The 22891-nt window shown below is 34.4% G+C and overlaps 1 protein-coding gene across 1 annotated transcript in view; it reads right to left on the bottom strand.

The window, feature by feature from the left end:
* Positions 1–855: 855 nt before the first annotated feature.
* LOC149773676 (uncharacterized) overlaps positions 856–22891 on the bottom strand; it is a 30677-nt gene continuing 8641 nt past the window's right edge. Inside the window, exons 5-9 of the mRNA XM_089946249.1 lie at positions 6151–7359; positions 5597–5826; positions 5216–5324; positions 4204–4431; positions 856–3572 (exon numbers count right to left, since the gene is read on the bottom strand). Coding sequence (XP_089802375.1) covers positions 3373–3572; positions 4204–4431; positions 5216–5324; positions 5597–5826; positions 6151–7359 — 1976 coding nt within the window. The 3' untranslated portion in view covers positions 856–3372. The remainder of the gene's footprint in view (positions 3573–4203; positions 4432–5215; positions 5325–5596; positions 5827–6150; positions 7360–22891) is intronic.

A 22891-nucleotide genomic window follows, 5' to 3' on the forward strand; every position in this document is an offset into this window, starting at 1 on the left:
TTTCCGTCATGTTGAATCACTGTCGCATAGATTGACTGCACACAAGCGCTAGCAGATCTATATTGACTACGTGACGTCACAGACTGCTCTCTTCGGATTGGATGCGGGCTGACTGAATTCTGTAACGCGTGTTCGGATTGGTGAATGAACTCAATCCGTTTCAATCCTACCTGTCCCTATAAATAAGCGCAGTTCAGTGCATTGATTCACCTATTGTAGGAGCCTCAACATGTGGACCGACGTTGAATCTTCAACCCTTGTGTCAACGATGATGTTCAGGACGGACATACTCATGTATGTCCGATCCAAGTGGACCGTTGTCCACAGGACCAGCAGCAGCCTGTGGATAAGAAGAGTCTATATAGAGAGACAAGGTTGCCTCAAGAGGACTCTGATGTATGGCCCTGCTGTAAGACGAAGTTTGAGGACAAGAAGATGTCGCAAATGCCCTTTATGTTAAGGGCATATTAACATAAACCAAAGGCCCTTTTCAGGGCCAGCCATATTTCTCGAAAAGAGATAGTCTTTGAATTGCCTACCCCTTTTTTTATTTTTTATTTTTTTTTAAAAAAAAAATCCCATGTTAATTTCCTTTGTCGCTATATGTTCCCACGATTTTTCTCCATGTTCAAATCCCCTTGTCGCTCAACAGTCCCACGATTTTTCTCCATGTTAATTTCCCTTGTCGCTATATGTTCCCACGATTTTTCTCCATGTTAAATTTCCCTTGTCGCTATATGTTCCCACGATTTTTCTCCATGTTAAATTTCCATTGTCGCTATATGTTCCCAAGGGGTCCTGTAATGCTAATTTTCATTGTCGCTCTATTATCCCACTTAACTACTTACACAGCTTGCGATACGATACGTATCGATGCATATATTAACTTGATGGTCTTTCCATCTTTGGAAGATAGGTGATGACCTTTTATTTACATTCACATACTGGGTGTATTTCCAGTATACAGATTACAGATAGACATATAGAAATCATAGTTATATGGAATTCTCATCGATGACAAGATAACAAAAATTCTTTCAAACAGACTACCCTCACAGGAGTTTGTTATGTCATGAATAACAATATCATCATAAGAACAATTGCGTAAATCTACAAGACAAGAACAACAAAAACAGGTAAAACTATGGTTACGAGTATATGCTCTTAAAATAAGGAACAGAAAAGAGTGAAAACAACACGAATTGTAAAATTTAACAAATAACTTATTTCTCTAAAATACAAAGTGAAAAATGAGAAAAAAAAGAACGTGCTATTTTACGAATTAAATCCAAAAATAATATAAAAATTAAAAAATAGAAGTCCTAATGATAAAAACTCCTGAATTAAACTGAGTTCGAGACTCGATGAAATCCGAAATTGAAGACGATGACGACTTTAATATCCTACGAAGTGTAGATGTGTCAACAGCCTCTTGTTGAATCACAGAAAATATTTTATTCGAGTTTTAAATTCATTATAAAATCCAGTTAATGTCTTTATACAAGAATTTTGTCAGAGAACTTTTGTATTTCCTGAGAAAATGATCACTTAAATTCAATAACTAGAAGAAAATAAAATTCAGCCCAAACTGGTCACAACATAACACAACCTAAAGTGCTAGGTGTGAAAGCACGACTGATAGAATTCTGACAGTCACACGATAATATAGTTCTCTGTTTGACCTCAGGTCACAAATTAGCTTTTTCTAAAAATATCCATTACCTAATGGAAAATAACTTTCTAGCATGATTTAATGAGCCTTGTTTATTTAAAACGTAATAGCCTATAAAATTCACTTTGGTTTCTCCAAAACCCTGACCCAAATCAACATATTTCTACTAATGAAATAAAAAAGGCAATCAGGTCAAACAGAACTGAACTCAATTTTGGACAAGGTCAAGTCCAGTTAACAATGTTACATTACAATAGCAAGTAAAAAGGGAATACAAAAAATTAAAACTAACAGACAAACAATTAAATTAAATTTACATAACAAAAGATATTGCCCATTTGATAGCGGGTGACGGGGTGGGGGAGGGGTCGGTATATCTGTAACATAGATATAAAAACCACCCTATATACAAGCGTGGTTTAAATGTTAACTTACAGAAGTAAATAAACTCACCTAGGTTCACAGAAGAATATGGACATAAATGGGTTTCGCAACTAACAGAACTTTATAAAACCATAGCATATTTACGCAGAATATATGGGATGCAAATCCGACCCAAAAAGAAATTTGTTTACGTCTTCTGTACAGTCTATTGTTCCAAATCAAATAATGCAAATATCCGGTCACAAATGCATAATGCATTACATTAAATATGGTAATTTCTACATCCAGTAATCCTGTTTCACAGGAAAATTCAACGATGTAATGCTTAGTTCTGAAAGTGACATTTTAGGGTAAACATGTAATCTAGGCCTACTGTCTACCGTAAAAGGCCTCAGGCTCGGCTAACGTGGGTACGTGAGAAAGCCTGCCAGTAGCTTCTCGTGGGTCGGTGGTTCTTCCCGGGGTTTTCCAGGGTTCTTCCTCCACCAATTATACTGGCCGCCATGTATAGCCTATCTTGTGCTGAAAAATGGCGTTAAACCATACAACAACAACAACAACAACTACCGTAAAAGGCAATGTGACCTCGCACGCATTGATCATTCTGTTTTGAAAAATGATTTTGTCGTTATAAAATGTTATGTTTATTCGGATGGAAACTTTTTTGATTTAGAGTTTGTAAAAAAAGTACAATCTACCTTTACTAGTTCAACTTTGTTTGGGACTATCTTTTATGCACAACAAAATTATTCATTCTTCTTTCTATCTAAATAATTTTGATTTGAAATAAAAACTATGTGATATTAAATTCAATATTAAATCATTACCCATTTGAGATCTTTTATGTACAAAATAAATCACTAGAGCCAGGTTTGCCTTTTCGCATGCACAATGCCTTTGGATGGCATAATTTGGTCAATGTTTGTTGTAGACCAGAGTTTTCAGATGTACAATTTCTTGCTTTAAAATAAATGACATTCAAATTTGTAAATGCCTGGTACTTTGTGTATTATTTTGAGAGAAAGAAGTAATTTAAATTGATACATCACAAGTACTTTTAATCGATACATTTGAAGTACCTTAACGTGATACATTAGAAGTACTTTAACTTGATACATTAGAAGTACTTTAATTTGATACATTAGAAGTACCTTAACTTGATACATCCCGATGATGTACTTAGGTATACTTAATTTGAGAAAAGGATGTTGAAATTGTAGAGGCGTCCTGATTACCATCTTATGCTACCATCATAATAGCAGTCTCAATCTGCCTTCAACATTTTCCTCGACTTCATCCTCACTCTTCCACAGCGTTTATGACTTAAATGCACGCACAGTAGCAAGAACTAATGCCCTGCACATAGGGCACATGCGGAAAGCCGGGGCACACTGGGGACAGGTCATCATGTGACTGCACGGGAGAAACACGATACACGCCTCGGCATCCATACAGATCTTACAGGTCATCTGCTCCTTTAGTTCACGATTTGCTTCTAAGATGGACTCAAGGTCATCTGAAAAATGTGTCCGATTTAATAGGGCCTCATTTACACGTATGGCTAATCAATGTTACTCCAATAATATCATCCACATTTTAAAGCAGCATCCTTAGCAAGATATTTTTGCAGGAAAATGAAATCTTATTTTCTCTCCTGTTAGTTATGATGCCATTATCATACATATGAGATATTTGAAATGATACATGCCTACAAAATGAGCAATGAATTCAGGTCTCTAAGAATGATGTCATATGTGTTCATTACATATATAATTTATGAAACCAGTTGAAAAATGGTATAAAATTTTAACTCTTTGCAGTGAGTATCAAGAGTAGTCATTCAATGTGTGTGACACTAATAATGTCAAAAGGTTCTGAGAACCTAAAAGGGACACCATTTCATCGGCTTTTTACTGGATACTAATATGGTTATGTGACTTTGTTAATTAGTATGCAGCAATGCGATGTATGATTTTCATAATATTACATCATTACACTAGTAAGTACCAATATCAAGCTTTAAATGATCACTGTTAATCCACTAAAATTGCAGCTCATAGAAGAGAACGGCAAATAAATCTCAGATAAATATGACAAAATCTAAACACTAAGGAATGATAATATTGAATCATCGAATAAACACTTACTGCCATTTGCAGTTTCATCAGATGAATTTTGTTTGTCTAACCTCACGTTGGATGGCTCCTTTCTGATACTGGGAGAATTAAAGTCTGCTGTTGATAACACCCCAGCTTCTCCTTGAAAGAAATCGCCGACCCTTTGGTTCTCTGAGGATCCATTGATACTGTTACTTTGGTTCTCCTCTGTATCAAGAATTAGCTCCAGTAGCTGTTCCGCCGCGAAATCTGTGCCTGCTAACATAAAGAAGAGAACAAAATTGAAATAGGGTTTACAAGTTATTTACATCATTGTACAGTTATATGTGATTCCCTCGTTTACCTTTTTCCTGAACATGGCATGTAGACTTTTATAATTGATTGTTACGTTTACATTGTTCCTGTACTAGGCATTCAAACATTTATAAATTAAATAACTGTCTCTTGAATTTATATTTATTAAAGTGGTATTCCTATTATTGACACTCCCCGAGCAACTATATTTTCCACAGTACTTAACAAACAAAGGTCATCATGGACCCAATTTTCTTGATGTTCAGGCATCATTTAGGTACGAATGTCAGGTTAGTATGTAAAGAGAAGAAAGAGAAACGTAGTGTCCATGGAAATACGTGTTCCAGACCAAATGTTTTTGTTTGGTCAGATACTTTTCCCATCATCAATGTTATCATCAACATTATTCAAAATGGAAAAGGATGCATTGTAAATATTCTTAGCAAATTTTCTTGCTTTTTTAAGACATAAAGAATGATAAGTGTAAGAGCTGCAAATTTAATTACCGTTGTAAATGTTTTGACGATTAAAGCCAATATAACCTAATTTGTATAAAGCCTTTGATATATGATTGAACATGTTAGCTGTTGCAATGCAGAGTGTATGTTCAATTGTTAGTGTACGCTGCTGTGTTTCCTTAAAAATGTTGATTCTAAAAACCATAAAACTTCATCTTACATAGCTTCCGTGTGTGTGTGTGTGTGTGTGTGCGTGAACATATGTTGTTGTTTGTGTGTACTATCTTTACCTAGCTGCACCCGAAATGTTTTTATCACCTTTGTCACTGTTTGAACGCTGTATCCCATCGACAGAATGGTCTGGGCTGCTGTAGTTCTCAGTTCATTTTTCTCCAAATTCTAACAAAGGTAAAATTTGGAACTCAAATGGATACGGGTTATATTGGAAAAAGAGTACGGATTCAAATGTTTAGATACTTAAATTTTCCACAATGGCCATTTTGTTAGAACCTAAGTGACATTTACAAATGTATATGATGCAGATTTAAAGTATGGTAACGCAGTGAACAGAGTATTAGTAATAAAAAAAACGCTGAAGAAAATTGTATAATCTTGCAGCGGAGAGAGAGAGAGAGCATTTGTATAGGAATACGAATAGACGTGTCACATACCTCTTGTGAGGTACACAGAGTGTTCCCAGTTGCTGTCGCTTCGTCAAAATTTGCTTCTGGTGAATGGTTGGTACCTCTTGATTGTTGCGTGGCGAATTCATCACCTCGACATATCCGGATAAAGTCACAGTCAGGGTACCATCGAGCATGCTCAACATATGGGTCATCTCCATTTTGCCAACTTCTCAACCCTCCTCCACAGAAGTAGCATCGTACACAGTCTCCTGTCCCTACCATTTGGAGAAAGTGATTTTAATAAAATACAATCTAAAGCATTTGGTTTACGTCTGGGACAAAATGGCTTGATTAATATCATAAATATAAACTCAAATATTCCATTGAATAAGACAACTGTCAATGTATTTAATCCCATTTGACGACGTCACAAAGCGTGAATAGATATAAATGCATGTATGTATGACATTTGGTTTTTATATTTCTGTCCTTAGAAATAATTATTATGTATTATATATTTGCATCAAACGTGTAATCATTGACTTTTTGCATAAGAAAACTAAACAAATACGAGCCATTAAAAGATGATTTCAGCTTACTCACATAATAGAATCCTGCAGATGCCAGGTCACGTGGTTGATGATTTGTGACTCTTGGCCAACCAGTGAAGGATGCTAATCTGTTGGACAAAATTGCATAGTAGGAGTGTTTTGCACGATCCTTGCTAATATCGGGTGGTCTTCGTTCACCAGATCCAAATGAACTCCCAACATTGCATGAAATTCCATCGTGGAGTCCATTCGTATGTGCTTCTCTCGTGCCTGTCATCGTCCTCTCGATATGGTTCCTAGGCGATGCATACTGATAATTTGTTGCAGGAAAAGATTCATTCAGACCCCCACGTGCTCCGTTCTCTACCTGCAAGCTCTCGCTATTATTTCTACAGTCATTCCTTTCAGTTTGTTGGTGTCTTTTCGTGTTGTTCTCGTCCCTTTCAATAGCTACATTTCTGTTGTCAGATCCATTCAGAAAGGTACAATCAGGAGACATCTGCTGATGGACTTCCCTAGGATTTTCCTCGGGTTTCCAGTTTTTGTACTTAAGCCCGCACGAGAAGCAGACAGTTTCGTCCTGATTGCCCGTATAGTAGAACCCGGCCCTAGATAGTATGATTGCTGGAACTTTACATGTCTTTGGAAATAAGCGGTATGTCAAGTAACGTGCCCATTCATGTCTCATAAGATCTACTTGCGAAGTGTTCGGTGTCCTTATAACATCTTCAATATAAGCTGTTATCGAAGCGGGATGCGCACATAGCTTTGTTGGTCTGGGTCTGAAGTGGTCATATCCGTAGACCATTCGAGACGCTGTCTCATGTGAGAAACTTTTGACAACCTGTGGTAATTCAAATGGGCACAAAGTAAAGTTCCAACCAGCAAAATTAGCATTCAATACAAGGGCACTTTTTGAAGAGTTCGTGTCGACAACATATAATTTTGACTGCAAAACGTTGTATTTTCCATGGCACATTTTATTTTTCAAGCATTCTTTCCATATTTCATTTCCCAGTTCTGACAATACTGATTGGATCGATATTTTTATTTCGCATATAATCATCAGCATCCAGACAACAATTACTAACAGGTTTCCACAGAGAGATTCATTTTCTTTCCTTTGCATGCTGGCCAATGTATCTTCCTTAATTGATTTACTCCGTATCCTGTTCATTTTCTTGGTAACTTTACGAACTGTAACTTCGTTGATAACGATACATATCACATTATTAAATATATATAATTGCCGTGCAGCTTAGAGAATTTTAATTCGTACTCTAAGGAGATTCGAAATCTGGTTGTAATGTAAAAATAAAAAAGAACATTATTCACGGAACTTGTCATTTAACGATATCATTTGCGATAATTATCATTGATTCTACACGGGCAATCAGAATCATTCTTCCAGCCGAGCTGGTAAAATCTGAAAATAAAAAGATTATATAATCGCATTAGCTCTAGTAATTCCATAATGGTTCTAACAAATTCACTTTCATACTTTTCTGAACGATCTTTTCATCGAATTATGGATTTCGTCCTATTTTCTCAATAATGAAAGCTGCAGAACTATTTTATGGTAACGTATTCATGATATGTATACGTATAGAAATGTACTTTCTTTTTGCTTCATTTCAAACGTAGAAAAACAAAATTAAGTTTAAATTCAGCTGTCTGTCCCACGCTAAGATTTTATTCATTATTGTATCTCGAGATTTTTATTGTTATTGTTTCAACATTCGTTGTATATATATATATATATATATATATATATATATATATATATATATATAGTTTGTATTACCCAATTAATTCTAATTTCGATTAATTTTACTTGTCAATATTGCTCTACAAGTGTGTTGAACTTGAAATAATCATTTGCGATAATTATCACTGATAGACATGCAGTAATAAAATGCAAACATCAGGTAAACTACTTTTTAAAATAATTAGTCACCTCGTCAAGTGTCAGAATTTGATTAAAGGAGCATTTAAGGACATGAAATGTAACATAATTGAAGAACAAAAAAGTTCATCTTTGCGTACTCTAAACGCTTTTAAAATATCACATTATTAAATATATATAATTGCCGTGCAGCTTAGAGAATTTTAATTCGTACTCTAAGGAGATTCGAAATCTGGTTGTAATGTAAAAATAAAAAAGAACATTATTCACGGAACTTGTCATTTTAATTGAAAATGTTGCAGGTTGGTACGCTTAGTTACTTCAGTGTTTTATTTTTCACCCACTTCCATCAGCATTCAAATTCAGGTTAACATTTATCTTCCCATATATTTAAATCCCAGATGAACTCGTTTCAGATCAAGAATTTAGGAACGATGGGTCGAGCAATTACTTCTAGCTATTCAAACGTGTTCAATATCAAATTTGGACGCATTCTTCACAGAAGTTTTATATTGATATGAAACTTACCTCTTTCGTTCTTGGCTTGAACAACCACAGCGTGAGTATTGTAATTCAAGAGTCAATGGCAAACATGTTATAACCATATAAATATATAGGTTCAAATGGTTTCAAAATGAAATTTTAACATGTTTAGGTGTTTTTTGTCTCGAAATAAAATTAGTACGTCCGCGTCACGAACAATATAAATGCTTAGAGCACTGGCTATGACGCAAGGCAGTAAAAATGCGGGATTTTCCTCTTCCTTGTATAGGGTATGGCTAAGATCACGTTTCAATCTCTCTCTCTCTCTCTCTCTCTTTCTCTCTCTCTCTCTCTCTCTCTCAAAGCCTGGGTGTGGAAAGTCATGAGTGTAAGGTAATTTCAATAACGCACCGTTTTGAATACAAATATGCACCCTGGGACAGCCGGTCCCTTTTGCTTTTTATCCTTGTGCATCCATACATCGTTTGGAAGGTCATTATTTGCAAGCCCTGAGAAATACTTATGCCAAAATCACTGCGAAATTATGTGGACATTCTTTGAACAAGGTCAAATTAAAGGTTTGATCCAGTACAAATTGGATCGATTGCCGCGCGCTTTGATGTCAAATTGGAAGCAGAGCGAGGTGAAAACAAATTCGTGTTAGCCTGTTATGTGTTATGATAGACCTGACGTCCTCTTTTCTCGACCCATTTTAGTACCTAGCTACCATTGTATTAGTCCATAGAGACCAATAATTTTCGCTTACAGGTTTTTTTTAAAAATTACATTTAAGGTGCAGAGCATTTAACATCCGGAAGTGATCAGGCTTTGGTTAAACTATTTTTTTAAAAAAATTTAGAAATACAATTTACATTTTAATTTAATATGAGTAAATGGGCCTACATGACCTGTATGACTTTAACTTTTTTTTAAAAGTTGTATACGTTTCTTGCGTCTGTTTAACGCCATGTACATTATGACGTCTTAATATTCATAATGACAGTATTTTCTCAAAGGATGAGATCAAGATGTATCTGCTTGGTAAAACAAACAGCATGGTGGCAAAGTTTTTGCCGCTTACCCATGGCCTGATATTCGTATTGCAGATTGTTTTAATTCGTATATAATAATATTAGCAATATTAATTCAATCTTATCAAATCGTTTCTTCAACATCTGTACTGTTATATTTCATAACATTATTTGGTACAATATATTATTGCTATTTAATAATTGATTTTGCTCTTTATTTCAAATCTTAAAACTTCGATGATTAGGTTCGGGCAACAATTTAAAAAGGGAACCACTCTACCCCCACCCCGCAAAGCAACAGAACCTTACGATGGTAGTAATTATTAAGTTTAAACAGTAGAAAGGAGAAAATTTACATGAAGTGATAAAAAAGAGATAAAAACACATGCTCACCATTGCGTTTTCTTACTCCACCAGCGTGTTATGCACTGTTCTTTTCTGGCTGTTATATACACTATATATAAATAGGACAAACGTTACTCAATATTGTTTGAGGTTTAGTCATGTCTTTAGTTATAAATCGACTTAGCATTCAACACGTTTCAAGTGAACATATGATTATGACCGTTTAGTTTATACAATTGATTAAGACTGAATAGTATACAATCGGTAGAAGAAAAATGATAAAAAATATGAAAACTAAAATATATTCACAATAATGAATAGAACAGAGAACACAGTCGGTTCCCAATGCAGAAACAGTATCGTGTAAGGAAGGACAACCCGTGCAAACATAGACCCGTTTTTACAACAAACTATGAACAGAGTCTGCTATTTTCAGTCAGTCAAACATATTTTACGCATTATGTATGTGAGCTGTGCGTTTAGTATAACCGAATGAAGTGCGAAAATGAGTGTTGGATTCTAGTTGGGAATTACTGTAAATTTAAAGAAATAAATGTAAGTTACTCATTGTATGGCACACAAAAGTACAAAACTTGGTAAAGCAAAATAAACGTAATACCAAGATGATTTCACATCAGGAATTATTGTTGTGTTTTGAGATGGACACAGTGGATATGGACACAGTGTGATGTTATTTTATTTTATTTTTGTGAATTATTTTTTTGAAGTTTGACTACTTGTTACAACTTAAAACCAAGATTAAAGAAACAAATCAGATAATATTCTTGGGCAACAAGATATTTTCTTTCTTTTATATACAGCATTACTTGTAGAGATTAGGGCTCATAATACCTTTGACTTATCATGTCTGAATATCTACATTCATTAGCATCCATCTGGGTCGGATAGTTCAACACAAATGTCATGCTGGGTTGAAGAAATGTTACAAATGAAACTGTAGCGCTGCTTTGTTAGGAAGTCAACATAAACTGCACATTGGTCAGTCAGTGTAGGCAAGGTCATGTTTATAGCAAATGTTATCGTTATCCATTTAATAACTGATTTATTTCCTTATTTGGAATGTGCGGAAGTACACATCTAGTACTAATTTGGATAACCTACTTAGAAGTCATTATAAATAATCGTACGGTATATATTCGCTTATAGGTCTGGTACAACTGTTAACAGTATAGACCCGGACCTGGCGTTTGTTCTGCTGATTATTCCTAACAAACTGCATAAACCCAGATGAGCTGGCGCAGTATGTTACGTGTTATGTATATTTAATTTAATTGTTTGTTTGTTAGCTTTTTTAATAAAAAAAATTTTTATTACCTGCTATTCTAATGTTATATTGTATGCTGGACTTGACCTTGTCCGAAACTGAGTTATTTTTGCTTGACTTGATTGACTTTTTAAAAAAATTTATTTCATATCATGGCAACAACTAATACATAGCTAAATTATTCTCTATGTTTATGGACTTAATATCAGGATCTATATTAATAGAAGAAATATATATATGTTTATTTGGGTCAGGGTTTTGGAGTTTCCTAAGTGAATTTTCCATAATCTAGTTTATTGTGTTGTTAACATTAGATCATTCTAAAAGGTTATGTTCCATAAGGTAATGGATTTTTTTTTTATAGAAAATGCTAACTGTGACCTGAAGTCAAGTAGAAAACTATATAATCGTGTAATTGTGAGCACTTGGCCATTCGTGTTTAACATCTAACACTTTCAAGCTGCGTTATGGTGTGACCAGTTGACTGAATTTTATTTTCTTAAAATTATTGAATTCAAATGATTATTTTCTCTGGAAATACAAAAGTACTCTGACAAAATTCTTGGATAAAGACATTCACTAGAATTTATACTGAATTAAAACCTGTGATTATCTTACTGTGATTCAACAAAAGACTGTTGACACATCAGCACTCCATAAGCTATAACAGACACGTCATCGCTTCAGTTTTGAATTTTTTCGGGACTTGTACTGAGTTTTATTCAGGACTGTAAATTATTAAACCTTGTGTCTGTAGTTCTTGGATTATTTTGGGATTTAATTCGCAATACCGTAAGTTCTATTTTTCTCTTTTTCACTTTGTATTCTAGGGCAATAAGTTATTTGTACTCTTTTCTGTTACTTATTTTAAGAGCATAGACTCGTAACAGAAAATTGGACTCTCGTCCTTGGTATACGAATTTTGCTAAAAAATTTAAGAAAACATTTTTTTTTTAAATTTAAATTCTCCTAGTTTCGGAATTTTTAAAAATCCCAGGTATTATTTCACATGTTATAAATCTTTAATGAAATCAACAAGTTTTTTAAAATGTCATTTGAAGTCGGGATCTATATTTCAAATCCTACCCAGGACCAGGACGTCATTTGGGGGGGGGGGTGCGCCCCCCCCCCCCCAATTTGCATTTGCTGCAAAATTGCTGTAGCCTATATACGAAAATTAACAAGTCCCTCCAGTTTTGCCCCCCCCCCCATCAAGTTTTGCCCCCCCCCCCGAAAAAAGTTGAAATGACGTCCCTGCCCAGGAGCAGTTAAACTCCTTGAAAAAAAAAGATGAATTGCCTCAGCTTGCCAGAAAATATTATCTTTCTGTGGCAAAATCTTCTTTAACAAAGCAAGAAAAAAATATATTTTTGTCCAATATTTGGTGGAAAAGAATGTTTTGGATACAAATGCTTTGGATAAGTCTGTATTAGACACGAACATAAATGTAAAGGAATTAAAATTAAAGTACAAAATGGAACTAGAGTTAAGAAAGCTTGAGTTTCAAGAAAGACAGATGCAGTTAGATAAAGAGGAAATAGAGAGGGAAATGCATTTGCAGAAAGAAAAGAGAGAGGCAAATGCAGTTACAGAAAGAAGAGAAACAACTGCAAATGCAAATGAAAAAAGAGGAGAGAGAGAGAGAGACAAATGCAAATGCAAATGAAAAAAGAAAAGAAGAAAGAGAATTTCAATTTTGATTAAAATAATTAGAGCTGGCAAGTGAAAAGCACACCCCACTGTACATACAAATTAAAGTTTTGATGTTACTAAGAATATTAGGTTAGTGCCCCCTTTTAGAGAAAAAGTCGATAAATATTTTCCTCATTTTGAACAAATTGCTAAAAATTCGAAATAGCCATGAGAGCATTGGACTCTATTATTACTGACTGCACATTTTGGCAAAGCCCGAGACATCTATGCTGCCCTGTCAGTACAGCAAAGTGCTGACTATGATCTAGTTAAGAAATGCATCTCAAAGGGTTACGAGTTAGTCCCTGAAGCCTATCGGCAAAAATTCCGGAACTATAAACAAGAAGCTTGACAAACGTATGTCGAATTTGCAAGAGAAAAAGAGAAGTTATTTGATAAGTGGTACTTAGCCAAGAAAGTTGACGAAGAATACGAACATCTAAGACAACTCGTATTACTTTAAGAGTTCACGAACTGCATCCATAGTGACGACAAGACTTATCTTGATGTGCGTAAGGTCGAAACTTTAGAAAATACTGCTCGTACTGCTGACGAGTATTCCTTAGCTCATTAAGATTCTTTTGTAAGTATGTCTTCCACTCAGCAGTCGTCTGGTAAAAAAACTAGCTATTTCAGCCTAATACCAGCCCTTCCAAATCTTAATCTGGCACAACGTTTAGAAATCAAGTTTCTGATAAGATTGATCAGAAGTCCTTATTTCTTCTTACGTGTACCTATTGCACGAAGAAAGGACACGTTATTTCTGATTGCTACAAATTGAGAAATAAGCAACAGAACCAAGACAGACCTATTCCAAATGCTCTTATCTCTTAGAGGTCATGGTCACAGTCATGTATTGAAAGCAATACATTTGTTGGGTCTAATAAACCCCAGTCTGATTTTATTATGGAGAATTATGAACCATTCATTCTAAATCACTCATGGGTGATTCGGCCAATGCTATCCCTACTAAAATTTTAAGGGCACAGGAGCTTCTCAGAGTCTTTTATTATCAGTCACTTTGCCTATTTCTGAGAAGTATTCTTTGAATGAGAGTGTTCTTATTCAGGGAGCAGAGTGCAGCTTTGTTAAGGTTCCTCGCCATTGTGTAAATTTGTTATCAGACTTAGTCTCAGGAACCGTGACAGTCAGAATAGTGCTTGCTTTACCCATTGAGGGCATTCATTTCTTACTATGCAACTACCCAGCTGGAGATCAGGTTGTGGTATCTGACAAGCCTTGTTTGGATCAGAAAGTCGATCCTATTTATAAAGAAATCGCTGATTTATGCTCCGCTTGTGCAGTTACTAGAGCTATTGCAAAGAAAGCTCTTGAGATTGATGTTCCTTTAGCTGACACATGTATTGGTCAGGCTTTTGATGAGGTCACTTTCACTCCTCGTTTTGATCAGTCAGATGGTATTGCTCACAGTGATCCTCTTTTAACGACTTATTCTCTTTATTCTAATCAGGGTGACAAACGACAATCATTTGTCGTCGAGCAGGGAAAATATCATGAGATCTGCTTGTTCTAAAGGGCCATTAGTGAAACTGAAGCACAGAAGTTCTTGTTTGTTATTTCGTTAAAAATGTGATTCTTATGAGAAAATGGAGACCACCCGAGGTACCTGCTAGTGACGAGTGGTCAGTGAACTTTCAAATTGTAGTTCCAAAATCATACAGACCGGGAATTTTAAGTCTGGCCCATGAAACTCCTTTGGCTGGTCATTAAGGGAATAATAAGACTTATTACAAGATCTTGACTCACTTCTATTGGCCAGAAATTAAAAGTGATGTTTGTAAATACTGCAGATCTTATCACACTTGTAAAATGGTAGGAAAGCCAAATCAAAAGATACCTTAACCCTTATCTGCAACATATTCCTGCAATTGATGAACCATTTAGCCGAATAATCATAGATTGTTTCGGTCCCTTACCTAAGACCAAGTCAGGTAACCAATACTTGTTGACCATAATATGTGCGATTCCCAGCGGCAATTCCTTTGAGGAATATTAAAACTAAAACGATAGTAAAAGCTTTGATAAAGTTTTTTTTTACTCAGTTTGGCCTTTCCAGATCTGTCCAATCTGATCAAGGGTTAAATTTTATGTCTGGAGTTTTCCAGCAAGTTATGTACAAATTAGGCATCTAACAATTCAAGTCTTTTGCCTATCACCCTGAGAGCTAAGGGACTTTAGAAAGATTTCATCAAAATTCGGTCATATTGTTTTGATACGGGTAAAGATTGGGATTAAGGCATTCATTTACTTTTGTTTTCTGTTAAGGAATCAGTTCAAGAATCATTAGGATTCAGTCCTTTTGAACTAGGTTTTGGACATACTGTGTGTAGACCATTGAAGTTGTTAAAAGAGAAACCTCTTTCTAATGAAGATAACGAAAATAATCTTCTCGAATATGTTTCCAATTTTAAGTATAAATTGTCAAATGGTTGTGAGGTTACAAGAACTAACCTGCACTCTACTCAGTCAAAAATGAAATTAAGATATGATAAAAATACAAAGGATAGTAGTTTTCAGCCTGGTGATAGAGTTATGGCTCTCTTGCCCGTACCACAAAATCCTCTTCAGGCCAAGTATTATGGTCCTTACACAGTTGAAAAGAAAGTAAATGATTTAAATTATATCATCAATACTGTTTGGGGAGGGGGGGGGCGAAAACTAAAACAGTTTTGCCATATAAATATGTTACAGAAGTATGTTGAGAGGTTAATTTAGTTGTACCTGTCGCACTCAGTGAGGAATTAAGCGAGGAATGCAATTGGACTCTATTGACTTTTATAGTAACAAATATTCGAAACTAAGAAATTATGAATAATCTAGTCCAGAAACTTTCACATCTGCAGCAACTAGAAACAAATGAACTAAAACAGTTATTAATTGAATATGAGCACTTATTTCCAAATGTTCCTACAAGAACAAAAAAGGAGACTAAAATGACGCTAAAATTATAAATTTCACACCTGTGAAACAATACCGTAGAAGACGAACCCTCTCAAACAGGAATATTTGAAGAATGAAATTCAGTAATTGCTGTAGAATGTCGGTGATGTAATCATCTACAACGACACCTGGAAAGATCATTTAGCGACAATTCGGAAATTCTTTGACAGACTCACTGATGCAAATTTAACAATTAATTTATCTAAAAGTGAGTTTTGCCGTGCTTGTGTAACATTTCTAGGACATATCGTGGGACATGGACAAGTTAAACCTATAGATGCTAAGGTCAAGGCTATCTCTGAATTCCATGTGCCTATCACTAAAAAGCTATATTTGGGTATGGCTGGATACTATCGGAAATTTTGTTCCAATTTTTCCATAATTGCTGAACCTCTCAAATGTATTGAGCAAGAAAACCAAGTTTGATTCGTCTGAAAATTGTCAGGAGGTTTTTGATGAGTTAAAGGCCATACTTAACAGTGCACCAGTTCTTACAGCTCCAAGTTTCAGTCAATCATTAAACTGCCTGTTGATGCAAGTGATGTTGGGATTGGAACAGTATTGATTCAAGAAGACAAAAATGGTGTAGATCATCCAGTGTGCTATTTTTCTAAAAACAATTAAATAAGCACCAGAGAAATTATTCCATAATCGAGAATGAATATTTGGCTTTGATACTGGCCTTACAACACTTTGAAGTCTACATTAGTGAGCTCCTTCTCCGATCATTGTATTTAGTGATCACAACCCCCTTACTTTCATTGGCAAGATGAAAAACAAAAAATCATGGATTATTGAGGTTGAAACTTTTGTTGCAGGAATATAATATTAACATCAGGCACATCAAGGGAAAAGACACTTAAATGGCAGATGCACTTCCACGTGTATAGAAATATATTGTTTCGTGTGTACTTCGTGTCATTCATAAAATTTCATCTTATGTTTATTTACATATGTATATTTGATTTATAGTAAAAAGAAAGCTTCATTGCATAAATCTTTCTTTTTCTTTATGAGAGGAAGTGTTATGTATATTTAATTTAATTGCTTGTTTGTTAGGTTTTAAAACATTTTTATTTCATTACATGCTAGTCTAATGTAACATTGTATACTGGACTTGACATTGTCCAAAACTGAGTTCATTCCTGCTTGACCTGATTGACTTTTTTAAAAAAAAAAAAAAACTTATTTGATATCATGTCAACAACTAATACATAGCGAAATTATTCTCTATGTTTATGGGCTTAATATCAGGATCTTTATTAATAGAAGAAGTAAATATGTTTATTTGGACCAGGGTTTTGGAGTTTTCTAAGTGAATTTTACATATCTAGTTTATTGTGTTGTTAACAGATTATTCTAGAAGTTTTTTTTCCATTAGATAATGTTTTTTGTTAGAAAATCCTAATTGTGACATGAGGTCAATTAGAGAACTATATAATCGTGTAATTGTGAGCACTTGGTCATTCTTGCCTTAACATCTAACACTTTCAAGTTATAATATGGTGTGACAAGTTGAATGAATTTTATTTACTTAAAATTATTTAATTCAAGTGTTTATTTTCTCTGGAAATACAAAAGTGCTCTGACGAAATTCTTGGATAAAGTCATTCATTGGAATTTATACTGAAATCAAGCCTGGAATTATATTTCTGTGATTCAACAAAAAACTGTTGACACATCAGCTCTTCATAAGCTATAACAGACACGTCATCGCCTTCAGTTTTGAATTTCTTCGGGATTTAAATTATTAGGACTTGTTTTGTAATTCTTGGATTTATTCGAGATTTAATTCACAATACCGTGAGTTCTTTTTTCTCATTTTAACTTTGTATTCTAGGGAAATTAATTATTTGATAACGTTTACAATGCTTGTTGTCTTTCACTCTTTTCTGTTACTTATTTTAAGAGCATAGACTCGTAAAACACGGCAGATCTAGGTCTGTGCAGTTTGAAGTTGGACTCAAGTCGTAAGCTAGTAAAGACGGAACTTTATCTTCATGATAGAAAAACAGCTTTTTCAATCGGTACAAAACTGTAATAATTTATATATACGAGATATTACGTTAATGTTTAAAACATTTAACAATGTATATGAGTACCAGATAAACCGTTTCTAACAAATTACAAAACTTGAATGCTCAAAAAATAACTTCCCAATGTAGCAAAAAGAGTGTGTAAAGGAATATTTCCATGTCAAAGTTCACTTAAATCTAATTTGGTCCCCTTCAACTCCTGGTCGTACAATTCCAGGTGTTTTGATTGAATAACTTTGAGCGAAAAATAAATATGTTGAATGATTCGAAAAACATTTTGCGCCAAAACAAAACAGATGTTAAAGTTGGAAACTGACACATGACATATGGTTCGTTATGTCGCTGTTGAAAGAGAACGGAATGTAAACTTTACTGATGAATGACAAAAATATAGGTAAGAATCTTGAGGAACGTTACTGATATGATATACAGAATTTGGTCATATATATGTATATGTGCATGATATACTGCTGTAGGTCGACGTAATTTCTTACAGCAAACATGAAAATGACCCCTTTTTGAACAACGTAGGTATGTGAGAAAGCTTGCCAGTAGCTTCCCGTGAGTCGGTATTTCTTCCCTGGGCTTTCACGGCTTCTTCCTTCACCAAATATACTGGCTGCCATGTGTGTGTGTGTGTGTGTGTGATTTGGATTTTTAACAATTTTTCAGTCATATCGCTACGATGTCTGCAGTGTGGCAGTTTCTAGTGATGTCTAGCACTTGGGCATCATGCCGCAGACATGTAGCATGATATCCCACCCAGTCACATTATCCTCACACTAGCCCGACCAGTCCTAACACTAACTTCTTAATGCTGAGTGCCTAGCGGGGCAGGTGTTATTACCATTTTTAAAAGTCTTTGGTACGACTTGACCGGGGTTCGAACCCACGACCTCCCGCATCCGAGGCGGACGCTCTAACCACTAGGCCACCAGAGCGATCGGATGCCATGTATAACGTCTCATGCAATGAAACATGGAGTTAAACCCATACCAACCAAACAATCATTTTGGTATAGAAAACATTAATTTGGTAACAGTGTTGTTAATGTCACAGCTGTTGAACTGCATGCCGTAGCTGATTAAATTCGTCATCGATCCGGGTGGTGCGTAGAGGAAAGACCAAGGTTAGATGTGGATCAAAGGAATGTCAAAACTGGCCTTAAGATTCAAAATTAACGTTTCTATAGATTGCTTGTTAACGTGCCAGAAGACTCACACTAATGCAAGAAAGTGTCGTTAAATGAAAATATAAGGTACTGTTTATGCCTCCAGTTCGATAAACCTTACATCTCGTGTCTTGCCAACAATTCCTAAACTAGGCAAGGGAATTTCGCTGCAGTTATTGCTAACTGTAGGCTATAATTTTTTATTTAAAAGTAAGGCTATTATTTTTCTTGCCTCCATATTAAGACCTCTCATGACTTCGCAGTCCTCAAATTTCTTTCAGTGAATGTTTTGAAAGTTCGTATTTTGCATTTTAATGGGCTTATGTCTACCTTACTTTAGTTTTAAATTATATGTCTTCTGAGGGGAATTTTAGGTAACTTTTGTCATTTAAATCTCTTTTTCTGTAGTAATACATGTACATATAAATGGTCACCTTGACCTTTTACTCATTAATTACATAATATGACAAGGCTGGTAATATATTTCAGCATTAAATTCAAGAGCGATAAATGGTGATTTTAAAAAAAGATGATTCCTAATAGACAGCTTTATTTTAATATTTTTTCTTATTTTCTTAAATAAAGCTCAAATATTTAAACGTTGCCTTAAATGCACCATTGATCTTTAGGTGGAGATGAACTTGCAATATAATGTAATATTCACTAATGTAATCTTTGACAAGCAGGACTATGCACATTGCTTACTTATTTATTGAACTACTATTCCTAGGGCTGTCAAGAAAATCAAGGGTGAATATAGGACACACGGTACTAATGGTATGGAAAAATGGGAACGAGCCTGGAAATGGGTGAACCTAAAATATAGTATATATGGGTTAGGCTGACCAGGATTGGTTAATAATGTAAGTTATGTTGTAGGAAAAAGAATCTTTTGAGAGCTTATCCTAGTTGTAAGTGAGAGAAAAAAAAATAGAGACGTTGTTTTATTGATGGAATTTCAGTCCTTTAACAGTCTTGAGTTTGGAACACTTATTACTAAAATTAGCACCAGACTCTTTGGTGCGGAATTGAAAGCACATGTTTCAAACACATGGAGGTCCAGAAAATGCCGCGGCTCATATCCTTTTCTCTACACAGAAGCTGACATCCAGGTTTCATCTATACTGATAAATATATAGGTGTGATCATGAGCACTCAAACATTTTAAGTTATTGAATTTTTAATATCATGGTGTTTGCATAGGTTTACTATGGGAACTGAATTAATATCATGGTGTTTGCATAGGTTTACTATGGAAACTGAATTAGTACCGCGAGTCCTTTATGACATGCCAATAGGTTAGACTATAAACTGTACTTTTAAAAGTGTACATTGGTTACACCATGATATAAAAATTAAATTTACATGTGTGTATCTATGTGTGTAATGTACTTAAACTTCTTGCACATGAACATTAGGGTAATATTATCAGCAGTGCTCTAATAAGTAATGTACATATATATTTGAAACTTTAGAGGCATGACACACTCCAAATCCCCCTTCTGATTCATTCAAACAGTACAGTATATCTTAAGATCGTCATGGCACAATCGCTTAATGCGTAAATTAACTGGAAACAAAACTTGAAACTGTGTGGAATCAGCTACCTTGGTGCATCGACAGACTGTCAATTTTATAAGATGCACAGCTTATTACTACAACAAGTACCGTAACAGAAGAAAGAAAAAAACGAAAAAGCTATCATAGTGGAATGAAAAACGGGCAACTTTAATAATAATGCAAATAATGATCACAGAGACCTATAACCCCGACATAACATTTTATTTGAAATTATTTGCTTCAAACATCTGACGAACAACATCAAAGAAGCTGTTATTTTCAAACACAGAGATATAGTCTACAGGAGTTTTAAATATGCAGATGTTTGCGCTCGGTCCATTTGGACTTATTACACTTTTTACTGGCGTATGGCATTAACTAGAACTAATAAATCCTTGTCATTAGCGTGTCTAATCTAATTTCAGATAGGACGATATGAAACTAGAGAAGAAAGGTATATCAGAGTACGTCCTCCTGATCATTAGCAGAGCAGTTACAGAATATTATCAGGAATCTGGAACTAGTGGAACTGCAAGTCAAAAAATGATAGTCAAGAGATTTCCTGTGATAATGTCGACAGTTCAGGCTACATGACACGGTAAGTGCAGACATTTGCATACAAATATTAAAATGCTTGCAGTTGTTTTCCTTTACCTATGAAAAAATATTATATATAGTTTTACATAGCTAACTATAAAACCGGAAACTTCATTGATCATTTCCACCAAAACAATAATAGTAAACTGTCAAACTTGAGCTGAATGTTCTTCCAAGTGAAATGACTGATAATTTGGCAGTGTGTGTGTGTGTGTGTGTGTGTGTGTGTGTGTGTTCCAAATCAAATTAATGCAATTATCCAGTCACAAATACGTTACAGTAAATATGGAATGTCTGTATCCAGTAAGCATCTTTTCACATGAATATCCCAACAATGGAATGTTTAGTAGTGAAATTGACACTCTTTAGTGTAAACACGGATCGTCAAAATGAACCGGTATCAAACAATGGGACATCACACTTACATAACATTCTGTGTTGAAAAATGATTTTGTGTGTGCCAAATGTTCTATTAATTCGGAATGACACTTGATATTTGATTTACAATTTGTAAAAGAAATCTATTTTTAAATGTTAATGGTTGTTTAACTTTTTCTGGGACCATTTTTTGCGCAGAACAAAAGAAAAGCGCAACGGCTGGGTCAGAATGAATGAAATTATTCCTTATTCTTTCTCTAAACACAATCTATAAACTAACTCCATTAAAAAGCTGTGATGAACATAATCTCAAATTGATAATCAGTTAATATTACATTTGCGAAACTCGTTGAATAATGCACAGCTTTTGCTTATCAAGGCTCCCAAAAGCGGGACATTATTCAACTCGTTTCATAAATTCAATCTTAAATCATTACCTGTTTGTGATCCTCTATATAACTTCATGCAGAGAATGAATGATAACGTTAATATTTTATAATTTTGATCTTTATCTTGCAAATTCTATAAAAATTAGAGATTCTGTGTTTAAATAATATAAAAGTTATATTTTATGGTTGTGCCATATTTTGTCATATATATATATATATATATATATATATATATATATATATATATATATATATATATATATATATATATATATAATTTCGGCCAGTGGTCTATCTTGCAAGAAGTAAAAATTATTGTTATTATTAGTCGTAGTAGTGTTAGTAGTATTAGTAATAGTAGTATTCAGTTTCATGATATATGAAAGATGCGTGACATGGAAATAGTTCAGTGTTAAATAAGGTAAAAGTTTCATTCATCCAATTCGTAACATCTCAAGAGCAAGATTGTTTTGATTTTTTTGTTTGCATATTTGTTTGGGGGTTGGGGGGTAAACGGACTGACAGCTAAGTTACGTCCCAGCACAATAAAAAAACAGTTTTTACTTGGGTACTGTTGTTCAACATTACATTATTACAGTTCATTCTAGGCAATTAAAACTATATTTTAAGCAAGTGTTTTGTTTTAGATTCCATGCATCAGTCAAAATATGTACTAGTTTCTGTCTTTTTTAGATTATATTTCCAGTGCATAGAAACAAACCAATTTGAGAATGAAGCTATACATTTTTGGTACTGACTGGAAAGCTTTGAGTTTGTTCCTGTCTCTTATTTTTAAATCGGTAACATTAGATAACCACTAAGGTTATGTAATATCCATAAACATTACTCATTAGATCATAACAATTGTTATTATTATTATTATTATTATTATTATTATTATTATTATTATTATCATAACTTCATGAAGAAAAAGCGAATTTCAAGGAGTGGTATC

Source organism: Sinohyriopsis cumingii, unplaced genomic scaffold (genome assembly GCF_028554795.1).
Source record: "Sinohyriopsis cumingii isolate HCF-2022 unplaced genomic scaffold, ASM2855479v2 utg000622l, whole genome shotgun sequence".
NCBI lineage: Eukaryota > Metazoa > Mollusca > Bivalvia > Unionida > Unionidae > Sinohyriopsis > Sinohyriopsis cumingii.